Here is a 25,521-nt window from a genome sequence, read left to right on the forward strand (position 1 = left end):
GCTGGTAATGTGCAAAGGAACGATGCAAGGAATCACCTCTAGAGGACAAGGGTGGTCCCAGGTTCCAAGCCCCTGTTAAGGGTAATGACCTCACCGTGCAGCTTGAATTGTCTGCATGTAAAGAAAAAAAAACTACCAAGTGCAAACATAATCTTTATCAATTCTGATGTCTCTCAGAGGTCCTTTGGGGCAAACCACCACCACGTAACTTATGGAAAATCAATAGTCCTAACACCTGGTCTTTGACATGCTCTGTGTATGCAAGTACTCACCAGCAGGAAGTAATTTTAGAAGGAATATCATTTCTCTAATGACCATCTTGGTGGCTTGGGGTTTATTTATTTATTTATTTATTTATTTATTTATTTATTTATTTATTGCAGTACACGGGCCTCTCACTGCTGTGGCCTCTCCCGTTGCGGAGCACAGGCTCTGGAGCAGGCTCAGCGGCCATGGCTCACGGGCCCAGCCGCTCCGCGGCATGTGGGATCTTCCCGGACCGGGACACAAACCCGTGTCCCCTGCATCGGCAGGCGGACTCTCAACCACTGCGCCACCAGGGAAGCCCTGGCTTGGGGTTTAGACGGGCTCTGGGGACAGGCTCAGTTGCTACCAACACCCCCATGCTGGGGCAGAGGACTATGTCTGGAGTGACGGGGGAATTAGTGGGGCTCCGCAGGCCTGTGACATATCGGGCCTCAGAAATGCCACAGGCCTGCGTCCTGAGAGAAGAGAGTGATGTCAGTGTCTTGAGCAGTCAGGGCTCCCCGGGTCACGGGAGCATGTGGAGCCCAGGAGGATGGAGGGCTGGGCTGGTGTCATGACCACACAGCCCTGTTCGCAACAAAGGAGAGCTCTTTCCACGTCCGGAGCTCACAGAACTCTGCAAAGAGGGGAAGGCAGACAAGCAGGACACAGGGGTCCACCAGGTTTGGAATCACCTCTCTTTTCCTCCCGCCTACTCTAGGGATTCAAGTGGGGGCTTCAAGTGAGACCTCCCAAACCTAACGAGTCTGGAGCTGACATGGATTTCCCCTCTCCCGTATGATTCTGTGGTGAGGAGCTCCCTGCTGCATATCCCAGCACTGCAAAGGATTGCCTGGAACAGCAAACAGGTCGCTCACTCTCTGAGCCATAGTTTCTTCATCTGTCAAATGGAGACACTAACGGTCTCTAGCTCACAGAGTCAAGTTCAGAGAACATGGGTAAAGTTCTTTGCCCTGGGCCCATCACACAGGAGGCCCTGTGGGTTCAATCATCCCAGAATCAGAATGCTCACCAAATACCAGGCGCTGTGGAGGTCAGGTACAAATGCTAACCCTGTCCACTGGGTGTGCAGGACCAGCTAAGGAGGAGCAATCTCTAGCCTGACTAGGTTGATGACACAGTAGCAGGTGCCTGGGCCCTCGGGGAGTGGCGTGGGCATGGGGCGAAGGCTCCAAGTTTTCCTTAGTCATGAGCGCCCCAAGCTGCTCTTTTTCTCCTGAACGTGGGTGACTGGAGCTGGACCTGCCTGCCCCTTTCTTTTCCTAAGAGTCACAGTTATCACTGGTAACTTTGCAACTAATTGCTGCAAAGGGTTGGGGGGCTCCGTAAGGGCTGTATCCTCAGCTTCTGCCTCAAAAGGAGGGAAGGGAGAAAGGAGGGTGAAACTCCTCCCAGGACTGATGAGAGCCAGGCCCTCTCAGGAAATGGGAATAGCCTGGAGATAAAGAGCCTTTGGCCCCTGGGTTGGCCCCTGGGTTTGAATTTGTTCTGACCTCACTCCCCCACCTCTAGCTGTGGGGCCTTAGGCAAATTACTCGACCTCCGGGAGCCTCATTCAGTCAACCAGCTTCACTAGGGGCAGGCAATGTACTGGGTGCCTCAGTGCTCTTATCTGGTAAAAATAATAAGAATAGGAAAACAGTATGGCAGCTCCTCAAAATATTAAACATAGAATTACCATATGATCCATCAATTCCATTTCTGGGTGTGTACCTGGAAGAACTGAAATCAGGGTCTCGAAGAAATATCTGTACACCCACGTTCATAGCTGCATCATTCACTGTAGCCAAAGTTGGAAACAACCCAAGTGTCCATCAACAAATGAATGGATAAGCAAAATGTGGTATATGCATATGATAGAAAATGTTCAGCCTCAAAAAGGAAGGAAATTCTGCACTCCCTCTTGCGAGAGCACCGGAATCACAACCAACTGCTGAAAAATAATCGACAGGAAGACGCTGGAACTCACCAAAAAAGATACCCCACATCCAAAGACAAAGGAGAAGCCACAATGAGATGGTAGGAGGGGCACAATCACAATGAAATCAAATCCCATAACTGCTGGGTGGGTGACTCACAAACTGGAGAACACTTATACCACAGAAGTCCACCCACTGGAGTGAAGGTTCTCAGCCCCATGTCAGGCTTCCCAACCTGGGGATCTGGCAACAGGAGGAGGAATTCTTAGAGAATCAGACTTTGAAGGCCAGCAGGATTTGATTGCAGGACTTTGACAGGACTGGGGGAAACAGAGACTCCACTCTTGGAGGGCACACACAAAGTAGTGTGTGCATCGGGACCCAGGGGAAGGAGCAGTGACTCCATAGGAGACTGAACCAGACCTACCTGCTAGTGTTGGGGGTTCTCCTGCAGAGGTGGGGGGTGACTGTGTCTCACCATGAGGACAAGGACACTGGCAGCAGAAGGTCTGGGCAATGCTCCTAGGCAAGGGCGCTCCCAGAGTCCGCCATTGGCCCCAGCAAAGAGCCCAGGTAGGCTCCAATGTTGGGTTGCCTCAGGCCAAACAACCAACAGGGAGAGAACCCAGCCTCACCCATCAGCAGACAAGTGGATTAAAGTTTTACTGAGCTCTGCCCACCAGAGCAACAGCCAGCTCTACCCACCACCAGTCCCTCCCATCAGGAAGCTTGCACAAGCCTCTTAGATAGCTTCATTCACCAGAAGGCAGACAGCAGAAGCAAGAAGAACTACAATCCTGCAGCCTGTGGAAAAAAAATCACATTCACAGAAAGATAGAGAAGATGAAAAGGCAGTGGGCTATGTACCAGATGAAGGAACAAGATAAAACACCAGGAAAACAACTAAATGAAGTGGAGATAGGCAACCTTCCAGAAAAACAATTCAGAATAATGACAGTGAAGATGATCCAGGACCTCCAAGAAAAAATGGAGGCAAAGATTGAGAAGATGCAAGACAGGTTTAACAAAGACCTAGAAGAATTAAAGAACAAACAAACAGAGATGGACAATACAATAACTGAAATGAAAAATACGCTAGAGGGAATCAATAGCAGAATAACTGAGGCAGAAGAACAGATAAGTGACCTGGAAGAATGGTGGAATTCACTGCTGCAAAACAGAATAAAGAAAAAAGAATGAAAAGAAATGAAGACAGTCTAAGAGACCTCTGGGACAACATTAAACGCAACAACAGGGCTTCTCTGGTGGCCCAGTGGTTGAGAGTCCGCCTGCCGATGCAGGAGACATGGGTTCGTGCCCTGGTCCGGGAAGATCCCACATGCCGCAGAGCGGTTGGGCCCGTGAGCCATGGCCGCTGAGTCTGTGCGTCCAGAGCCTGTGCTCCGCAAGGGGAGAAGCCACAACAATGAGAGGCCCGCGTACCACCAAAAAAAAAAAAAAAAAAGGAACAACATTCTCATTATACGTGTCCCAGAAGGAGAAGTGAGAGAGAAAGGACCAGAGAAAATATTTGAAGAGATTATAGTCAAAAACTTCCCTAACATGGGAAAGGAAATAGCCACACAAGTCCAGGAACTGCAGAGAGTCCCAGACAGGATAAACCCAAGGAGAAACATGCCGAGACACATAGTAATCAAATTGGCAAAAATTAAAGACAAAGAAAAATTATTGAAAGCAGCAAGAGAAAAACAACAAATAACATACAAGGAAACTCCCATAAGGTTAACAGCTGATTGCTCAGCAGAAACTCTACAAGCCAGAAGGGAGTGGCATGACATATTTAAAGTGATGAAAGGGAAGAACCTACAACCAAGATTGCTCTAGCCAGCAAGGATCTCATTCAGATTCGATGGAGAAATCAAAAGCTTTACAGATAAGCAAAAACTAAGAGAATTCAGCACCACCAAACCAGCTCTACAACAAATGCTAAAGGAACTTCTCTAAGTGGGAAACACAAGAGAAGAAAAGGACCTACAAAAAGAAACCCTTAACAATTAAGAAAATGCTAATAGGAACATACATATCAATAATTACCTTAAATGTGAATGGATTAAATACTCCCACCAAAAGACACAGGCTGGCTGAACGGATACAAAAACAAGACCCTTATATATGCTGTCCACAAGAGACCCACTTCAGACCTAGGAACACATACAGACTGAAAGTGACGAGATGGAAAAAGATATTCCATGCAAATGGAAATTAAAGGAAAGCTGGGGTACCAATACTCATATCAGATAAAATAGACTTTAAAATAAAAAATGTTACAAGAGAAAAGGAAGGACATTACATAATGATCAAGGGATCAATCCAAGAAGAAGATATAACAATTATACATCTATATGCACCCAACATAGGAGCACCTCAATACATAATGCAACTGCTAACAGCTATAAAAGAGGAAATCGACAGTAACACAATAATAGTGGGGGACTTTAACACCTCACTTACACCAATGGACAGATCATCCAAACGGAAAATTAATAAGGGAACACAAGCTTTAAATGATACAATAGGCCAGATAGATTTCATTGATATTTATAGCACATTCCATCCAAAAACAGCAGATTACACTTTCTTTTCAAGTGCGCACAGAACATTCTCCAGGATAGATCACATCTTGGGTCACAAATCAAGCCTCAGTAAATTTAACAAAATGAAATCATATCAAGCATCTTTTCTCACCACAACACTATCAGATTAGAAATCAATTACAGGGGAAAAAAACGTAAAAAACACAAACACATGGAGGCTAAACAATACGTTACTAAATAACCAAGAGGTCACTGAAGAAATCAAAGAGGAAATCAAAAAATGCCTAGAGACAAATGACAATGAAAACAAGATGATCCAAAACCTATGGGATGCAGCCAAAGCAGTTCTAAGAGGGAAGTTTATAGCACTACAAACCTACCTCAAGAAACAAGAAAAATCTCAAATAAACAATTTAACCTTACACCTAAAGGAACTAGAGAGAGAACAAACAAAACCCAAAGGTAGCAGAAGGAAAGAAATCAAAAGATCAGAGCAGAAATAAATGAAATAGAAATCAAGAAAACAATGGCAAAGATCAATAAAACTAAAAGCTGCTTCCTTGAGAAGATAAACAAATTGATAAACCAGTAGCCAGACTCATCAAGAAAAAGAGGGAGAGAACTCAAATCAATAAATTTAGAAATGAAAAGGGAGAAGTTACAACAGACACCACAGAAATACAAAGCATCCTAAGAGACTACTACAAGCAACTCTATGCCAATAAAATGGGCAACCTGGAAGAAATGGACAAATTCTTAGAAAGGTATAACCTTCCAAGACTGAACCAGGAAGAAATAGAAAATGTGAACGGACCAATCACAAGTAATGAAATTGAAACTGTGATTAAAAATCTTCCAACAAACAAAAGTCCAGGACCAGATGGCTTCACAGGTGAATTCTATCAAACACTTAGAGAAGAGCTAACACCCATCCTTCTCAAACTCTTCCAAAAAATTGCAGAGGAAGGAACACTCCCAAAATCATTCTATGAGGCCACATCACCCTGATACCAAAACCAGACAAAGATTGTACAGAAAAAGACAATCACAGACCAATATCACTCATGAATATAGCTGCAAAAATCCTCAACAAAATACTAGGAAACAGAATCCAACAACACATTAAAAAGATCATACACCATGATCAAGTGGGATTTATCCCAGGGATGCAAGGATTCTTCAATATATGCAAATCAATCAATGTGATACACCATATTAACAAGTTGAAGAAGAAAAACCATATGATCATCTCAATAGATGCAGAAAAAGCTTTTGACAAAATTCAACACCCAGTTATGATAAAAACTCTCCAGAAAGTGGGCATACAGGGAACCTACCTCAACATAATAAAGGCCATATATGACAAACCCACAGCAAACATCATTCTCAATGGTGAAAAACTGAAAGCATTTCCTGTAAGATCAGGACCAAGACAAGGATGTCCACTCTCACCACTATTATTCAACATAGCTTTGGAAGTCCTAGTCACAGCAATCAGAGAAGAAAAAGAAATAAAAGGAATACAAATTGGAAAAGAAGAAGTAAACCTGTCATTGTTCACAGATGACATGATACTATACACATAGAATCCTAAAGATGTCACCAGAAAAGTACTAGAGCTAATCAATGAATCTGGTAAAGTTGCAGGATACAAAATTAATGCACAGAAATCTCTTGCATCCCTATACACTAATGATGAAAAATCTGAAAGAGAAATTAAGGAAACACTCCCATTTACCATTGCAACAAAAGGAATAAAATACCTAGGAATAAATCTACTTAGGGAGACAAAAGACCTGTATGCAGAAAACTCTAAGACACTGTTGAAAGAAATAAAAGATGATACAAACAGATGGAGAGATATACTATGTTTTTGGATTGGAAGATTCAACATTGTGAAAATGACTATACTACCCAAAGCAATCTACAGATTCAATGCAATCCCTATCAAATTACCAATGGCATTTTTTACAGAACTAGAACAGAAAAATCTTAAAATTTGTATGGAGACACAGAAAACCCTGAGTAGCGAAAGCAGTCTTGAAGGAAAAAAAACGGAGCTGGAGGAATCATACTCCCTGACTTCAGACTATACTACAAAGCTACAGTAATCAAGACAATATCGCACTGGCACAAAAACAGAAATATAGATCAATGGAACAGGATTAGAAAGCCCAGAGATAAACCTACACACCTATGGTCAACTAACCTATGACAAAGGAGGCAAGGATATACAATGGAGAAAAGACAGTCTCTTCAATAAGTGGTGCTGGGAAAACTGGACAGCTACATGTAAAAGAATGAAATTAGAACACTCCCTAACACCATACACAAAAATAAACTCAAAATGGATTAGAGACCTAAATGTAAGACCAGACACTATAAAACTCTTAGAGGAAAACATGGGAAGAACACTCTTTGACATAAATCACAGCAAGATCTTTTTTGATCCACCTCCTAGAGTAATGGAAATAAAATCAAAAATAAACAAATGGGACCTAATGAAACTTAAAAGCTTTTGCAAAGCAAAGGAAACTACAAACAAGACAAAAAGACAACCCTCAGACTGGGAGAAAATATTTGCAACGAATCAACGGACAAAGGATTAATCTCGAAAATATATAAACAGCTCATGCAGCTCAATATTTTAAAAACAGACAACCGAATCCAAAAATGGGCAGAAGACCTAAATAGACATTTCTCCAAAGAAGACATACAGATGGCCAAGAAGCACATGAAAAGCTGCTCAACATCACTAATTATTAGAAACATGCAAATCAAAACTACAATGAGGTATCACCTTACACCAGTTAGAATGGGCATCATCAGAAATTCTACAAACAACAAATGCTGGAGAGGGTGTGGAGAAAAGGGAACACTCTTACACTGTTGGTGGGAATGTAAATTGATACATCCACCACGGAGAACAGTATGGAGGTTCCTTAAAAAACTGAAAATAGAATTACCATATGACCCAGCAATCCCACAGCTGGGCATATACCCAGAGAAAACCATAATTCAAAAAGACACATGCACCCCAGTGTTCACTGCAGCACTATTTACAATAGCCAGGTCATGGTAGCAACCTAAATGCCCATTGACAGACGAATGTATAAAGAAGATGTGGTAGATATATACAATGGAATATTACTCAGCCATTAAAAGGGACGAAATTTGGTCATTTGTAGAGACGTGGATGGATCTAGAGACTGTCGTACAGAGTGAAATAAGTCAGAAAGAGAAAAATGAATATCGTATATTAACACATATATGTGGAACCTAGAAAAATGGTACAGATGAACTGGTTTTCAGGGCAGAAATTGCGACACAGATGTAGAGAACAAACGTATGGACACCAAGGGGGGAAAGAGGCAGGGGTGGGGGTGGTGGTGTGATGAACTGGGAGATTGGGATTGACATATATACACTAATAGGTATAAAATGGATAACTAGAGTGAAGTAAGTCAGAAGGAGAAAAACAAATACCATATGCTAACACATATATATGGAATCTAAGAAAAAAAAATGTCATGAAGAGATTAGTGGTAGGACGGGAATAAAACATAGACCTACTAGAGCATGGACTTGAGGATATGGGGAGGGGGAAGGGTAAGCTGTGATGAAGTGAGAGAGTGGCATGGACGTATATACACTACCAAATGTAAATTAGATAGCTAGTGGGAAGCAGCCGCATAGCACAGGGAGATCACCTCTGTGCTTTGTGACCACCTAGAGGGGTGGGATAGGGAGGGTGGGAGGGAGGGTGACGCAAGAGGGAAGAGATATGCGAACATATGTATATGTATAACTGATTCACATTATTGTAAAGCAGAAACTAACACACCACTGTAAAACAGTTATACTCCAATAAAGATGTTAAAAAATAAAATAAAATAAAAAAATTTAAAAAAGGATAACTAATAAGAAATTGCTGTATAAACAAATAAATAAAATTAAATTTAAACAAAAACAAAACAAAAAAAAGGGAAGGAAATTCTGACATATGCTCTAAAATGGAGGAACCTTGAGGACACTATGCTAAGTGAAATAAGCCAGTCACAAAAAGACAAATATTGTATGATTCCACTTATAGGAGGTACCTAGAGGAGGCACGTTCATTGAGACAGAAAGTAGAATGGTGCTTTCCAAGGGCTGGCAGGAATGGAGAGTTCATGTTTAATGGGTGCAGAGTTTGAGTTTGCGATGATGAAAGTGTTCTGGAGATGGATGGTGGTGACACTTGCACAACAGTGTGAATGTACTTAATGCCACTGTGTACATTTTTAAATGGTTTATATGGTAACGTTTATGTTATGTGTATTTTACTGCAATTAAACATAGGAAAATAATAAGAAGAAATCAATATTAGGTATCAATATTGCCATTTCTGTTACCAGGGAAAGCGGCACCCCTGGGAGTAGGAGTGGACCATTCTAGGCTGAGCTCTCCTGTAGTCAGTGTGACTTGGGAATAGAACGAATGCTCGGCTCAGGGTGGAATCCCAGGGTCTTCCCCCCCCCACCCAGTCTCATTCTTGACCTACTCCCCACCCCCCCATTCCAGGCTACAACCTTACAAAATGACCTGGAATTGGGCATAGCATACCATGCCTTTGCTCAGGCCACACGTCCTGCTTGATATTCTTTTCTCTCCACGTTCAGCCAGCATATGCTCATCTTTAAAGTCTCGGCCCTAAATAGACATTTCCCCAAAGAAGACATACAGATGGCCCACAGGCACTGAAAAGATGCTCAACACTGCTAATTATTAGAGACATGCAAATCAAAACTACAATGAGAATGGCCATCATTAAAAAGTCTACAAATAACAAAGGCTGGAGAGGGTGTGGAGAAAAGGGAACCCTCCAACACTGTTGGTGGGAATGTAAGTTGGTGCAGCCACTATGGAAAACAGTATGGAGGTGTCTCAGAAAACTAAAAATAGAGTTGCCATATGATCCAGCAATCCCACTCCTGGGCATATATCCGGACCAAACTATAATTCAAATAGATACATGCACCCCTATGTTCATGGCAGCACTATTCACGACAGCCAAGACATGGAAACAACCTAAGTGTCCATCGACAGATGAATGGATAAAGAAGATGTGGTGTATATATACAATGGAACACTACTCAGCCATAAAAAGATTGAAATAATGCCATTTGCAGCAACATGGATAGACCTAAAGATGATCATACTAAGCGAAGTAAGTCAGAAAGAAAAAGGCAAATATCATATGATATCACTTATATGTGAAATCTAAAATATGACACAAATGAACCTATCTATGAAACAGAAACACACTCACAGATGTGGACTTGCGGTTGTCAAGGGGTGGGGTGGGGGGAGGGATGGATTGGAAATTTGGGATTAGCAGATGCAAATTATTATATATAGAATGGATAAACAACAAGGTCCTACTGTATAGCACAGGGAACTTTATTCAATATCCTGATATACCATAATGGAAAAGAATATAGAAAAGAATGTATATACATGTAATAAAAATTTTAAATTGAAGTTGTCTTGTGAAATAAATAAAGTCTCAGCCACATCATCACCCTCTCAGTGAGGGTGGCAAAGACTTGGCTCTACTCAGCACATGCCCTGTGATAGCACCCACAGACTTCCCTCCCCTCATCAGCTCCCTTCCAAGCCCAAGCAAGTAGAGAGCAGGAGCCAGGGCTCATCCACCCTTGCACCCCAACTTCTAGTTCAGTGCTTGTCACGCACTAGAAAACAAATGCTTTCTGAGTGGAAATGTACACAACATTTATTGTGCTCACCGTGGACGCTGTTTTGAGAGGTTTACGCGCAGTCACTCATCATAACAATTCAAAAAGGTAAATACTACTGTTATCCAGGGCTGGGATTAGTGTGAGGGAAGTGAGGAACTCAGATGCAAAATGTAAAGGGGCACCAAAAAAACTCAGGACTCAACATAGATTATATTTTACTGAAATATTTTCTTAAATCAAATATTACAATTTTAAAGACAGGATCCAGCCCTGCACTTACAGCACCCCCCTCACTCACTTCACCCTAATCCCAGCCCTATCAGATTATGTCTTTATTTTTTGATATTTTATTCAACAACTCCATTTCCAGGTTTTTATTCAACAACTCCATTTCCAGGTATTTATCTAAGGAATTAATCAAGGCTATGTGTAAAGATTTACCTGCAAGGATATTCATTGTTGTGTTGTTCACGAAAATAAAAAACAGGAGAACATTTGGTTGAACCATATGAAACTGCCAACATTTGACTATTTTTAACCTAAAAAGAACAGTTTCATATTGTTCAGTCTAATGTAAATATCCATCATTTATGAACTGTGATTATATAATCTATGGAACATTCACCCACTGAAATTCTAGGCAGCCATTAAAAAATATTTGGAAGAAGACAATGACATAGAAAGGTGACATAGAAAGATAAAGTGTTAATATGAAAAGAACCAGGTACAAAGCAGGATAAAGTGTATGATTTCACTAAGAAAAATCCACCAGAAAAGATCTGAATTGATTATTCACCAAAATGTTAATAGTGGGAAGCCTGAACAGTGGGTTTTAGGGTGATTTTCAGGTCCTTTTTGATTTCCCATCTCTTTTATATTAAACATGTACCATGTCCAAAGGGAGAAAAAAGAACATTCCTCTGCACATCTGACTCAATACAAGCCTCATCCCTGCTTCTTCAAAGTGGTCAATGTCTTAAAGCATATCTTTCTTTTTATTTACTTATTTAGGCTGCGCCGGGTCTTAGTTGTGGCATGCGGGATCTTTTAGTTGCAGCATGCAGACTTCTTAGTTGCAGCATGCATGTGGGATCTACTTCCCGGACCAGGAATTGAACCCAGTCCCCCTGCATTGGGAGTGCAGAGTCTTACCCATTGGACCACAAGGAAGTCCCAAAGCATGTGTTTTAAGTGGAGAAAAATCAGTCAGATAAGACAGCTTCATCAATGCAGGATCAGTAAATACAATGTACATGTTCTACAGTCCCCTTACTTGCCCTTTACAGACATGGCTAATCAACTGCCTGTTTCCCACTCAGTCTGGATGCAGATTCAAAATCCTTCTCACCACAGTGCTCCAGGACACCACTTCCACAGGTTCTGAGTTGGCAGTAGAGCTGAGACCTATTTGTCATTCTGGCTCTAACAGGACAAAGACAAAACACCAAAAGCAACAGACTGGAACTAATCCCTCTAGTTTCCAAGTGAGTAAAAAGGCTCCCTGCATCCACTGCTCTTACCTCTCCTCCAAAACCGATTTTCATCACAGCAAGAGTTTGGAAGGGACATTTTTTTTCAATTATACCTCAATCATATTTTTTTTGAATTTATTTTATTTATATTTTATACAGCAGGTTTTTATTAATCATCTATTTTATACATATTAGTGTATATATATCAATCCCAATCTCCCAGTTCATCCCACCACCACCACCCCGCCCCACCACTTTCCCCCCTTGGTGTCCATACGTTTGTTCTCTACATCTGTATCTCTATTTCTGCCTTGCAAACTGGTTCATCTGTACCATTTTTCTAGATCCACATATATATGTTAATATACGATATTTGTTTTTCTCTTTCTGATTTATTTCACTCTGTACGACAGTCTCTAGATCCATCCACGTCTCTACAAATGACCAAATTTCATCCCTTTTAATGGCTGAGTCATATTCCATTGCATGTATGTACCACATCTTCTTTATCCATTCATCTGTCGATGGGCATTTAGGTAGCTTCCATGACCTGGCTATTGTAAATAGTGCTGCAGTGAACACTGGGGTGCATGTGTCTTTTTGAATTATGGTTTTCTCTGGGTATATGCCCAGCAGTGGGATTGCTGGGTCATATGGTAATTCTATTTTCAGTTTTTTAAGGAACCTCCATACTGTTCTCCGTGGTGGATGTATCAATTTACATTCCCACCAACAGTGCAAGAGGGTTCCCTTTTCTCCACACCCTCTCCAGCATTTGTTGTTTGTAGATTTTCTGATGATGCCCATTCTGAGGTGATACCTCATTGTAGTTTTGATTTCCATGTCTCTAATAATTAGTGATGTTGAGCAGCTTTTCATGTGCTTCTTGGCCATCTGTATGTCTAGAAAGGACTTTATTTGTTTGTTTGTTTGGGTTTATTTATTTATTTTTGTCTGCTTTTGGTTCTTCGTTGCTGTGCACAGCTTTCTCTAGTTGTGGCGAGCAGGGGCTACTCTTCATTGCAGTGTGCAGGCTTCTCACTGCAGTGGCTTCCCTTGTTGTGGAGCATGGGCTCTAGGTGTGGGGGCTCAGAGTTGTGGCTGGTGGGCTTAGTTGCTCCACAGCATGTGGGATCTTCCCAGACCAGGGCTCAAACCCGTGTCCCCTGCATTGGCAGGTGGATTCTTAACCACTGCGCCACCCGGGAAGCCCTAGAAGGGAGTTTAAAAAGAGAAGACACTGAAAGAAAACATTGACCTTGGTTGTTTTTTTTTGTTTTTTTGTTTTTGTGGTACGTGGGCCTCTCACCACCGCGGCCTCTCCTGTTGTGGAGCACAGGCTCTGGACACACAGGCTCAGCGGCCACGGCTCACGGGCCCAGCCGCTCCGCAGCATGTGGGATCTTCCCGGACCGGGGTACGAACCCGTGTCCCCGGCATCGGCAGGCGAATTCTCAACCACTGCGCCACCAGGGAAGCCGTGACCTTGGTTTTAATGATGGTATAGGGATGAGGGCCCAGACTGGGAGTTGTCTGTGCCCATAGATGATGGTGAATTAGGAACTAAAGACTCAGCAGCAGCTGGACCAGAAAGTACTCATCCTGAAGTCAAGGTAAACTAGGAACGTAGCCACATTCTTTACTTTATATATAACCTTCTGCTGACAACCTCCTAGCACTTTAGAAAGGGGTCATGAACACATGTAAGGACTAGCGATGGCTGAAGAAACAGGATACAAGCCACATATATAATTTTAAAATTTCTAGTGGCCACATTAAAAAAAGGAAAAATAACAGGTAAAATTAATTTTAATAATATATTTTATTTAGCCCAATATATCCAAATATTATTTCAACACAGAATATAAGAAATATTAGTAAAGTATTTTAATTCTTTTTTTGTACTAAGTCTCTGAAATCCAGTGTGTAATCTGCACTCATAGCACATTTCTTTCTTTCTTTCTTTCTTTTTTAAATTATTTTTTGGCTGCTTTGGGTCTTCATTGCCACGTGCAGACTTTCTCTGGTTGAGGCAAGAGGGGGCTACTCTTCGCTGCGGTGCATAGGCTTCTCATTGTGGTGGCTTCTCTTGTTGCGGAGTACAGGCTCTAGGCGCGTGGGCTTCAGTAGTTGCAGCGCTTGGGCTCAGCAGTTGTGTCTTGCGGGCCCTAGAGCGCAGGCTCAGTAGTTGTGGAGCATGGGCTTAGTTGCTCCGCAGCATGTGGGATTCCCCCAGAACCACGGATTGAACCCGTGTCCCCTGCATTGGCAGGTGGACTCCCAACCAGTGCACCACCAGGGAAGTCTGCACATTTCAATTAAGATACTAAATTTTCGGGACTTCCCTGGTGACACAGTGGGTAAGACTCTGCGCTCCCAAAACAGGAGGCCGGGTTCGATCCCTGGTCAGGGAACTAGATCCCACATGCATGCCGCAAGTAAGAGTTTGCATGCCACAACTAAGGAGCCCATGAAGCCTCAACTAAGGAGCCCACGAAGCTGCAACTAAGGAGCTCACCTATTGCGACTAAGACCCAGTGCAACCAAATAAATTAAACAAATAAATAAATATATTTAAAAATCAAATTTTAAAAAAAGATACTAAATTTTCACCAGAAATATTTTATCTATATTGAGATTTCATATAATTTACAGCTGAAAATGTAGATTCCATATACTGAAGTTCTTCTAAAGACTCCTAGAAGTTTTCCAATAACTAAAATGGGTATCTGCTTTTAAATTTAAATCAGTTAAAATTAAATAAAATTAAACATTCAGTTTCTTCTGTTGCACTAGCCACGTTTCAAGCACCCAATAGCCACATGTGGCTGGTGGCTGCTGACCTTGGTCAGTGCAGGTCTGGACCCTGCAGGGCTCTCCCTACCTGTGGGCAGCTGCCATCTCTCATCAGAGCCCCTGTGACTATGCTCAGGGAACCCATGGCCTGGCTCTTCTGAACACTCTTGCTCAGGTGTGGGCCTCACAACTGGTTTCATTCTCTGACCAGGCCCTTTCTTACTCTCTCAGCTTGGCTTGCCCTCAGCTTTGTCCCAGTACAGGTGTGCAGATCTCCCAGGCTCCACGCTCTGCAGTTCTTGGGCTAGTCCACCCCAACCTGGCTCTGTGTCCCTGCCCAGGTGTGGTTCAGGGGCCCTGCTTGGCTGGAAGGGTTGTCTAGGTGATGCTGCGTTTCTGCTTTGCAAAAAACCAGGGGTGGGCAATTTGGGGGTGCATCCAGGGGCAAGTCATTTCCTTTTGGTGTTTTGGGAGAAGGCCCTTGCCATTTTCATGCCCATACAAGGTGGCACCAAGATGGTACTAAAACATTACTATGGGCACCTCTGCTCCTATCTGGAATTCCTCTTGGCCTGTGGCTCCAAAAGATCCTCCATCGCCTTCCCCGGTCCCTGTAGGGTGTGCTCTGTCCCTTGGTTCCCTTTCTTCCTCTGGCCTCTTGGGTTGGTGAACTATCTGGGGGCTGTGGCTCAGTCCTACCACTTTACTCCTTCAAGCCACCAGCACCACAGCAGACATCACTAATCAATCACAGTTTCTTTCTTCTTGAGCCTCAGGCTGGTCTCTACCCCAAACTCTGGGATGATGCCTCCAGCCTCCCATACCCCCCGCCAGCTGTCCCCCAGCACCCAGCAAGGGATTTCACAGGAAGGGGAAAAGATGGCTTCAAGCAAAGAATCTGGTCGCAGACTTATGAGGCAGCAGAAGCTAAGCCCCCTGGAACTGACTTGGCCACTTTGGAAGGCAACGTGGGTTCCCTCTGGCTGTGGCATCAAGGCCAGACCCCCTTGAAATGAAAGACCTCGAAATTTCAGAAACCCTCCCCAACAGTTAGTTTAAAGAAGCTAAAAGCCAGAGCTGCTATAAGAAGATAAAGGGATGGAAATCTGAAGTCTGAAAAGCGGTGTCTAAAAGGGCATGACTGACAGGGCTCTGAGACTGAGGGTGTGTGACCTGAACCACAAAAATAGAGTGCCTGCAGCTTGCCGGGCACATGAAGCCCCATCATACCAGTCTCCTGGGCACTGGGAAATCAACTAAACATCAGTGCACATGGCCTCAGACAGGCCCAGGCAGAGCCCACTTCCAGAAAGCAGCCCCTCTCACCCACCTCCTGCCTGAACAAAAAGCTGTGTGGGGTCGTCTATTCTGCCAGGCCTCAGGTGTCCACCCAGGCATAGGTGCCCACCTCCCTGTCTGCAGGAAGACCCTGGATGCTTCAGCCTCCAGGGTCTGTTTGTACAGAAGAGGGCAGGAAAGGGCAAGAGTTCCAAGTTCCTGCATTGCCAGAAAACATCCTTTCCAGAGTCCCGAATGCACCTGAAGAGAACGCAACCAACCAGACGAAGAAGCAAAGGGGTGCTGGATCAGGTACCAGCGCACAGAGGAATTCTCCTTCCTGCACAAAACTCTCCCCCAGAGCAGTCTCCCATCCTGCCCTACTCCAATATTTCAAAAAGGGCTTCATTATCTTTTGTCTTTTAAATCTCTTGAGGCACTAGCACCCTCTGTTCCCCCTCACCAGCCTCCTCTCTCTCTCTCTCTCTCTCTCTCTCACACACACACACACACACACACACACACACACACACACACACACACGACACACAAGTACCTCACTGATCTCACATTGTGGGGAAATGAAGTGTTCCAGCCATAGAACATTTTCCAAAGAACCTAGTTACCTCTTTAAGGACCAACACTTACTAATATATCTGACCACACTGCTGGAAATCTTTCTGAGCTGAATGACATAAGCTCCCTGACATCCCAAGCCAGTACACTGAATGTAATTGATCACTTCCTGATGACTCAGGAACACGTTTCTGAGCCCATTTTTGCCATGATCTACAAGGCCTAATGATCTGGACTTTCACCTTGGGACACTTTTACCCTTGCTTACCCTGTAGAGATAGTGCCCTGGGCTTTGGCTGTCTGGAACACTCTCTCCCTAGATGTCTGCATGGCTCACTCTTTCCATTCATGCTGCAGCTCAAACACCATCTTATTCAACAGGCCTTTTCTGGTCATCCTTCTCTCATCTTTCTGTCCCCTTTGCCGCTTTATTTTATTTTCATAGTGTTTGCTATCACCTAACACATTGTATATCTATTTATGGTCTGTCTCTCCCACTAGGATGTGAGCTCTCTGAGAGCAGCGATTTTGCCTGTTTTGTTATCCCCAGAGCCTATAACAGTCCTGGCACACAGTGCGTACTCAGTAAATAATTGTCAAGTGAAGGAATAAACGATGCCTTCAGCACTTCTGACCAGTGTGTGTACCCGTGGGAGGGGGGCTGCTCCAACCTCCCATGGCTGGTTGGTCCTTTGCTGTCACCTGTCACTTCTCAGTGTATCAGGAGCTCCTAGCTATGCCCTCATCTTGCTTCTTTTAATCTGCTGTATATGTAACGTATGCAAACCTGAAGGTTACCAGGAGATGGACAACCTTCTGAACTCCTTAAACTGATTTTTACAAAAAGTGTGGATTTCGGGGACTTCCCTGGCAGTCCAGGGTTAAGACTGTGAGCTTCTACTGCAGAGGGCACGGCTTCGATGTCTGGTAGAGAAACTAAGATCCCACATGCCTCGTGATGAGGCAAAAAAAAAAAAAAAAAAAAAAAAAAAAAAGTGGATTTCTAGGCTGTGGCCTAATTCCGTGCCTGTCTTCTGAATAAAGTCCAAGAGCTTGAGACTGTGAATTCTCTACTCAGGGGTCTTTGCAGCCTCCTTCTGGTCTTCCCGGATTGTTGAGAGTCTGAAGTCCACCCAGAGTCACTCCTGCCTATGTGTCTGCATGCCTCCCAGACACGCACGAGTACAATGCGCTTTTTTTTTTTTTTTTTTTTTTTTTGCGGTATGCGGGCCTCTCACTGTTGTGGCCTCTCCCATTGCAGAGCACAGGCTCCGGACGCGCAGGCCTAGCGGCCATGGCTCACGGGCTTAGTTGCTCCGTGGCATGTGGGATCTTCCCGGACCAGGGCACGAACCCGTGTCTCCTGCATCGGCAGTCGGATTCACAACCACTGTGCCACCAGGGAAGCCCACAATGCGCTTCTCATTCAGCAGAAGGTGGGCTGCGTCACTCCATCAGACAGTGTTTCAAGAGAAGAGAACGGGGTGGGTTTGGTACAGTTTATTCCTTCTGAGAACTGGTTTCATGCTCTTCAGAACACAAGTGGTCTGGTCTTTGTACACCTCAAACCCGGCCTTATTCTTCTTAATCCAAGCACCATCAGACCACGAGTCCTGGCTTGGGGCCACCTCACTTTTGCAGGAATGGGTCAAAAAGGTCAACGATGGTTTGAGCTGGGAGGGACCTTGGAGATCCTCTAGTTCAACTCTCATCTGACAGATGAGGAAACTAAGACCCCGAGAGTGGAAGTGACTCACTTATGGAAACACAGCCCCTTGGGAGCAGGGCTGAGCCTAGAAAGGGGGATACCTTGGCCTTCATTCTGCATCGTCTTTCTATCCCCTCACCTCCTCATCCCTGTCAGCCAACATCTGTTTCCATCCTGAGCCGTTTCCTTCTGCCTGGACCTGGCCTAGCCAGGGCCTGGGGGAATCGCACAAAGTCAGGGCTCACAATTCGGAGCACGTTAAGAGATGTCGTCACCTCCCCTCCTCCCATCCCCCCCAACCCCTGTGCTCTGAGACAATGTTGTCCTCATCTCCACGGAGCCACACCTCATTTCATGGAATGGCAAGGAAGTGGCGCTGGTGCCCTTAAGCTAAACTTGCAGCTCTTCCTAATAGGTCCAGAAAAGTGGAAAGGCCATACCTGGGGCAGACTTGCCTCAGTGTCTCCCCAGGTGTGGCCTGAGCCTTATCTTGCCTACAGAGTATAATGATGGCCCCCCTCTGTCCCCAAACACCCCTTGTCTGCCACCCCTACCGGTTCTGAAATGTTCACAGAAGTCCTCCGGTGGCCTTACTGTCTCTAACCAGATACTGGCAAAGGGTGTGGCTGAAATTCAGGGTGTTGGGGAGCCAGGCAGGCCGGGGCTTCAGCCTCCTCCATAAACACAGCTCAGGGGCACTGCCAGCCGGCGCCGCCCTGGAAAGCAATGGGCAGGGCCCCGGGACTCAGGACAGGCCACCTGGAAACTCTCCCCAGGCTGGATGAGGGAAATAGAAGTGGTATATGGGAAGGTCAGACTCAAGGGGCCTCAGGTGGGTGGAAAACCTTTGTGGGCCTCGTTCTGGGGAGCAGGAAAGAGCCTGAAGACCAGCACTTCTGGCTTTGCAGCCTTGCCTCTGACCAGCCTTGGCCCCCTCTCCTTCCCTGTTTGGCAGCTCCAAAGGAACAGGGAGGGGAGAGCACTGTGGCAGTTATGGGTTTCTTTTTCATCACCCTCCTCCCTGGCCTCAGTGTGTTCAGCCAGCCTTGCTTCCCAGGGCGCCAGGTCTCTTGCAGTATAATAATTGGGCCCTATTTCAAACTCGGTTACAGAGCTGCCTAACATCTTCCGAGACAGTCGGGACCACGAGCCTTTTTCTCCTCCTCTCACTGTTGCGGGAAGAAAGTGCTGACCTGGCCACAGGGAGTGTGAAAGAGAAACCCTGGTCAGCCTTCGGACTGTTCCAGTGACAGCCAGCTCAGTGAGAAAGTGTTGCTTCTGGTAAAAACAAATCTCTCTCCCTGCAAGTTTTACCGGCTAGCCCCAGATCCATTCCCTGGAACCCTACAGAGTAATTCAGCGATGGGAAATCAAGCCCTTTCAGTTCAAACATTTTGGCAAAGGGAACTGGGGGTGTTTGTGGGGCAAAGGGAACTGGGCACCTACACAAATTAAATATAATTTAATTTATATTTATTTTAATTGAAACCTCTGCTCTCGGAGAACAGTGCTGGAAAAGCCATCTTCTTTGTTCCCTTCTACTAGGTAAGTGGGGATCCCTGTGCAGCCTCAGGGGTTAGTTACTACAGGACCAACTCCGGACAGGGGTATCCCTCAACTAGCCATAAATCTCACAACACCATTCAAAAGAACTCTCTTGCGTCTAGAAAGGAAGCTATCATCAGCTTATCCAAGGATCAACACACCTAACAAATCATTTCACCCAAATTTATTTATTTATTTGGCCACACTTTGAGGCTTGTGGGCTCTTAGTTCCCCAACCAGGGATTGAACCCGTGTCCTGGGCAGTGAAAGCACAGAGTCCTAACCACTGGACCTCCAGGGAATTTCCCTCACCCAAATTTAACATATAAAATATCCAAGGTCCAGAGATGTAAGTTTTTGTCCATGCTCACTCAGCAGTATCCCAACTGTAGGATAACAAACTCCAGTTTAGGAAAACTCTTGCCTAAAACGTTCATGGTTTCAAATAGAAGACATTGCAAATGAGTACACCTATCCTGAAAATACCCACAATGGATAGTCTTTTAAAAATATGTCTGTAAAATGAAATTCCATGTAACACCTTAGCATCCCACCCATGCCTATTAGAGAATTAGCATATGGAAAACCAAGCCAATCACAAATGCTCTTCCCGACCGACCGCGAGTCCTAAAGACTGAAGGCCAGCTGTGTCTGCTCCACCTCCTGCTTTGGCTGCCGTCCAGAGCCAGCGATCATCAATGTAGATTCAAGTGGATATCCCCCAATCCACTGCCTTGCCCATAAAGTACAGCATGGAAAAATCACAAACCTTGCCACATCGTAAGCAGCCATTTATGAAGTCAGTATCTCCCTTTAGTTTTACAGATTCTATAACCAATTTTTCACATCAAAATTTATGACACATGGGCTGACAACAGGACAGAATATTAAAAATTAGGACCTCCCTGAGATATCTGGGCCATACGGTTGCCATGCCGAAACCCTGCAGTGCCAAACAATTGCCTCCAAGGTCCAGAAACAACTTGGCTGGCTTGGAATCACCCAGACGTTGTGAAGACAAGACGGAGCTGCCTCCTGGCCCAGGCTGTTATGCAGACCCTCCCTTTTCCAGCTCATTCCCCAGGGGAGCGATGATGATGCTTGTCTGAATTTTCTCAGCCTCTGTCAGCTGGACTAGCCACATCATTCCCTAAGAATCTGCAAATCCACATGCAGCACGTTCTGGCCCAACGAGACGGAGACGTGTTTTGGAATGGCGAGAAGACCAGTGAGAGGTTAACTACAGATTTCAAAGGGAAATTAAAACTTCAGCTGCACCTGTCCCTTTTAAGTTGAACAAAGGGTTAACCTCCTGGAGAAGCTGAACACACATTCCCCTGGCTCTCTAGTTATAGTCAGCTGGAGCTGGAATAAAGTATTAGTGGGATATGAAGCTTGGATCATTGCTCCCAGAGCTGGGCAGAAATCCTACTTCACTCATGTAACAGTACTTATTAAGCCTTGCTGTGCTCATCAAGGTGGGGATTCAAGAAGCTTCCTGCACTGTCCCTGCACCACAGCTTCCATTCAATGAGGAGACAGGCCGATGACTGAAAGTCCCACTAAAGCCAAATACCCGGAATATGGGAACACAATGCAAGGCTGTGTCAAAGGCAGGGTGTGAACTGGGGATCAATACCTATGGAACAGACATTCAGGGCTTAAAGCCTAAGAACAATGAGGGAGCTGGCTATGCCCGGAGTGGCCAGAGAAGGCTTGCGGCTCACTCCCAAGAACTTCCACTTTCCCTCTCTTCCTGCACCTCCATTCCTGGCTCCCTGATGCTCCTTCACACTTTAAACTCAGCTTCCAGTTCACAGCCCTCTTCTAATCTGCAGCAAGTCAAACCCCGTGGGAACAGGGAGAGGGCCGAGAGGATGTTCACTGCAGCCCCCGTGACCTGCCATTGCCACCCCTCAAAACGAGCGCCGCCCACCTCCAGCAATGCCCACCCAAGCCCCCAGCACCATTCCCAGGCTCTCAGTCTGAGTGGCTTTCCCGGATTCTGAAGCAGAGGCACCTGTGATGAGACCAGCCTCAGGCTTTGAGCAGCAGTTAGTATCTCTGTGCTCTTCCCTTCCATTCCCCCTCCTCTCTCCCTTCCTCCTCCTCTTCCAGCTCAGACCCTCCCTCCATCACGTCACCACAGAGAAGGACGGAACATCTGGGCAGCTTGCCTCTCCCCTGCCACTCCAGGCCCGCCTACCCTGGACCAGAGCTGGCCCTCTCAGAGCGTAAGAACAGGGCAGCTTGGATGAGTCCCTGCTGTGGAAGCTCCCTGGGGGTATGGGGCCACTCCTGGTTTGCCCAGTTCCGACTTGAATCTGTCCACCCAGATCCCAACATTCTGGGATCTTTACACAGGAGGTTTTCCCTCATCAGCCTTTCCGTCCAAACATCCACAAGTGCTTTGGAAACAGTGTCTTAGTGGCAGGGACCCTCAGCCCAGAGGGACTCCACCTAATCAGGCTCACCCCCAGAGAGCTCAACCAGATGGGGATCTGGGAATGGGGGAGTGGGGCTGGGGAAAACCCACAAACCCCAAGGTCTCCTCAGGCAATGCCTGGAAATATGGTTCTTTTGCAGGGGATTTTCACTTCTTTCCCAGTAGGTAACAAAAAAGGGAATCTGGGACAGGATGAGACTATGAGAGCACTTCCACACCTACAACCGCCACTACAGACAACACACCGTATTCCTGGGGCTCAGCTGCCTTGGCACAAAGATCTCAGAGTCTACTCCACACAAGCCTTCGCCCTCCTGACCCTGCGCCTCTCCAGGAGCTCCTCACCCCTGCCTCCCCAGACCCAGACCTTTCAGAATGGCCACCCTGCTCCACTCCCCCACCCTCAGCCCCTCACTCTGCTCTCCTTCTTTGCAGCCCCCGCCGGCCCGGCTGCTCCCGGCCCAGCAGTCTGTCCTGCGAGTCGGGTCGCCCAAGAGTCTCGCCCACCATCCGCCCCCATCGGAAGACTGCGGCCCGCCTGAGCGCGCCTCTCGCGAGTTCCAGAGTCTCCCGTCTCAACAGGTGCCCCTGCCACACAGAGCCGGCTCCCGGGGCCCGGGCGGAGGCGGCGACAGGCACGCCCCAGCCCAGGTCCCCGGAGCGTCTGGGGGGCTCTCCCGCACCTCTGCCGAGGCCCCAGCCGTGCCCCGCCGCCTTGTTTTCCCCGCTTGAATTGAGATCGCGGGGCTGACCTCGTGAGAGGCAATCTTCGAGCCTGGGCGCAGACACTGCTAGTTCGCGCGTCGTGATGGACTGGTGTTGTTGGGGCGTGGGACGCCTTCAGGACGAGACCTTTCCCCGACCCGGAGAACCCCAGGGGTGATAGTGGGGAGTCCTCCGTGCCCCCCCAAAAAGCAGGTTCAAGTTGACCCGGGCTGAGAAGGGAGCTCAAAGTCCAGCAAGCCCCTAGCGACCCTGCCTCACCCAGCGCACCCACCCCACGTCCTTTGCCCCCGAGAGGCTGAAGAGGGGTGCGCACGACCACCTACGCGCTTAGCAGTGAGTGGTTCCCACTGCCGGCTCGCCGCGCGCAAGGTCCAGCCGCCTTCGGGGGCGGGTGAGGCGCGGGCGACCCCTAGCCCTCGGCCCCCGGCCCTCGGCCCTCAGCCCCCGGCCCAGGCTGCGCAGCGCCCAGAGAGCCGCCACGTTCCCAGTCGCGCTTGCACGCCGGGCCCACCAAAGTTGCAGTACTTTCTCCCAGCCCCCACCCGCTGTCACCCTCCCTCCATCCATGCGCCCTGGCCCTGCTAGCCCGACTGAGGTTGCCATAACAACGGACAGGAATGCTCCAACGTATACAAAGCCGGCGGGGCGCGGCAGGCACGCAGCCCCCGGCCCGGCCCCTCGCCCTCTACTGCCGCGCGGGGCTAGGACGCGCGCCGCGGCTCCCCGGCCGGCCGCCCGGCTCGCAACGCGTACTCACAATGAGCGGGATGGTACGGTCCTCCCGGAGCTGTTCCGGCCTCCCGCCGGCCCTCTGCGCGCCCCGGCCGCCGGAGGATGCTGCGTGGGCTCGGTTGTCCTGCCATAAGTAGTAGAAAGTGCCCAGGATCCAGGCTACGGTCAGAATGGCGATGGCATTGGCGCGGATCTTCCTCATGGTGGGCGCCTGTGCGCCCGGAGTAGGGGCCCGGGCCGGCGTGCTCTCGGAGCCGGGGCGGGGGCACTCGCAGACCCAGCTGTTTGTTTTCGCTCGCGCCGGGCTGCTCAGTCCCGCAGAGCAGAAAAAGGAGAGAGGTGGGGGTGGGGGGGGTGATAGGGAGAGACAGGAGCACGGAGCGATCCTCACGGTCCTAATGCCCTTCAGCCCGAGGCGCGCGCCTCCCGCGGGAGCCCATTCATTCGCGCGCAGAGCCCGCCCCCCCCGCTCCAGTCCCGGCCGGCTGCGGGGCCGCTGCGCCCCGGCAGAGGAGCGTAGCGGGTGCAAAGCGGCGACGGAGGAAGGCCCGGCGAGGCAGACGCCCGCGGCGGAATGGCGACGGGCCAGAGCCAGTCTCGGCTCCAACGGCTCGGCGACCGAGCTCCTGGCGGCGGCCCGCGCGCGGCCCTGGTCTGTCCCGCCTACCTCTACCCACCCCCGGACCGAGCGGCCCTGAGTCACCGGTTGGAGATGCGCGACCCCGGCCCGGGCCCGCGCTGCGGAGCCGCCTTTCTGGACTGCGCTCTGAACTGAGCTCTGGAACAGGGTTTAAGGTGTGTTCGGCGAATCTTTGGAAAGGGGTGGCTGGGCGGGAGGAGAGTCTGGAGTTTGCACCGGAATCCTCCGCAGCCTAGGATTTCGAGCCGCCGGAGGTCCCGCCCCGAGTAGGGATTGGAAGCTGGTGCACTTGACATTCGAAGAGAGCGAAGGGGAAGAGACGCTGCTTCATAGCCAGTGAAAGGAGAATGGGGGTACAACCACCCCACCTTTTCCGTTGGCCTGGGGCTCCCAGCTTTCATGATGCTTCCTTTCACCCCGCCTCGTTGTCCCCTGGACAACCCTGGGGGTATTATCATCACCATTTCATCAGGAAGAAGGGAGGCGGCCAGAGAGGCTGAAAGATTCGCCGGAGACCACATGACTAATTAGTGGGCAGAGCCCAGTCTATAAACCACCTCTCCGTCTGACACTTTGAACAAAGTGCAAAACACGGTGTTGAGAGACACAGACACAAAAATCATTGAGATTGTGCCCCAGCCCCGGTGGCATTGAGGATCTGATGTGAACTACTCTCATTCCGGGCAGAAGTCAAGGTGGGCTAAATCAGTTCTAGGAGATCAGCACAGTATCAGGGACAGAACAGACGCTCAGGTGTTAAATAAACAAACCAAGCAGGGATCACAGAGGAAAAATATTGTATTGCAAGGTGGTCTTAGGGGAAGGCTTCTCACAGAAGGTAGATAAATCCTTTGAATAAATTCTTAAGAGGCAGGAAAGGGAGGACAGGGCAGGATGTGCTGCATGAATAGCATGAGCAAAGGTCCAGAGGATGAAAGTACTTGATGTTTTCAAGGAAGAGATCTACCTGGCGGTGCCACGGCCCAGGATGCTGGGAAGTTATTCGTGGGAGTTGAAGTTGGCCAGGCTGGGCGAGTCTGGACTCAGGAGGCCCTTTTATGTGAGAGACAGTGTTGTCAGGGAGTTCGCATCCCGCTGGTGATCCTGGACACTGGCTCAT

The 25,521-nt window shown here is 47.3% G+C and overlaps 1 protein-coding gene across 2 annotated transcripts in view; it reads right to left on the bottom strand.

The window, feature by feature from the left end:
• Positions 1-24,907, bottom strand: part of GALNT16 (polypeptide N-acetylgalactosaminyltransferase 16) — a 97,034-nt gene extending 72,127 nt beyond the window's left edge. For both annotated transcript variants that reach the window (XM_067028268.1, XM_059056766.2), the window contains exon 1: positions 23,787-24,907. In XM_067028268.1, the coding sequence (XP_066884369.1) occupies positions 23,787-23,963 (177 nt within the window). In that variant the 5' untranslated portion in view covers positions 23,964-24,907. The remainder of the gene's footprint in view (positions 1-23,786) is intronic.
• Between the last annotated feature and the right edge of the window lie 614 nt (positions 24,908-25,521).

Source organism: Kogia breviceps, chromosome 3 (assembly GCF_026419965.1).
Source record: "Kogia breviceps isolate mKogBre1 chromosome 3, mKogBre1 haplotype 1, whole genome shotgun sequence".
Lineage (NCBI taxonomy): Eukaryota > Metazoa > Chordata > Mammalia > Artiodactyla > Physeteridae > Kogia > Kogia breviceps.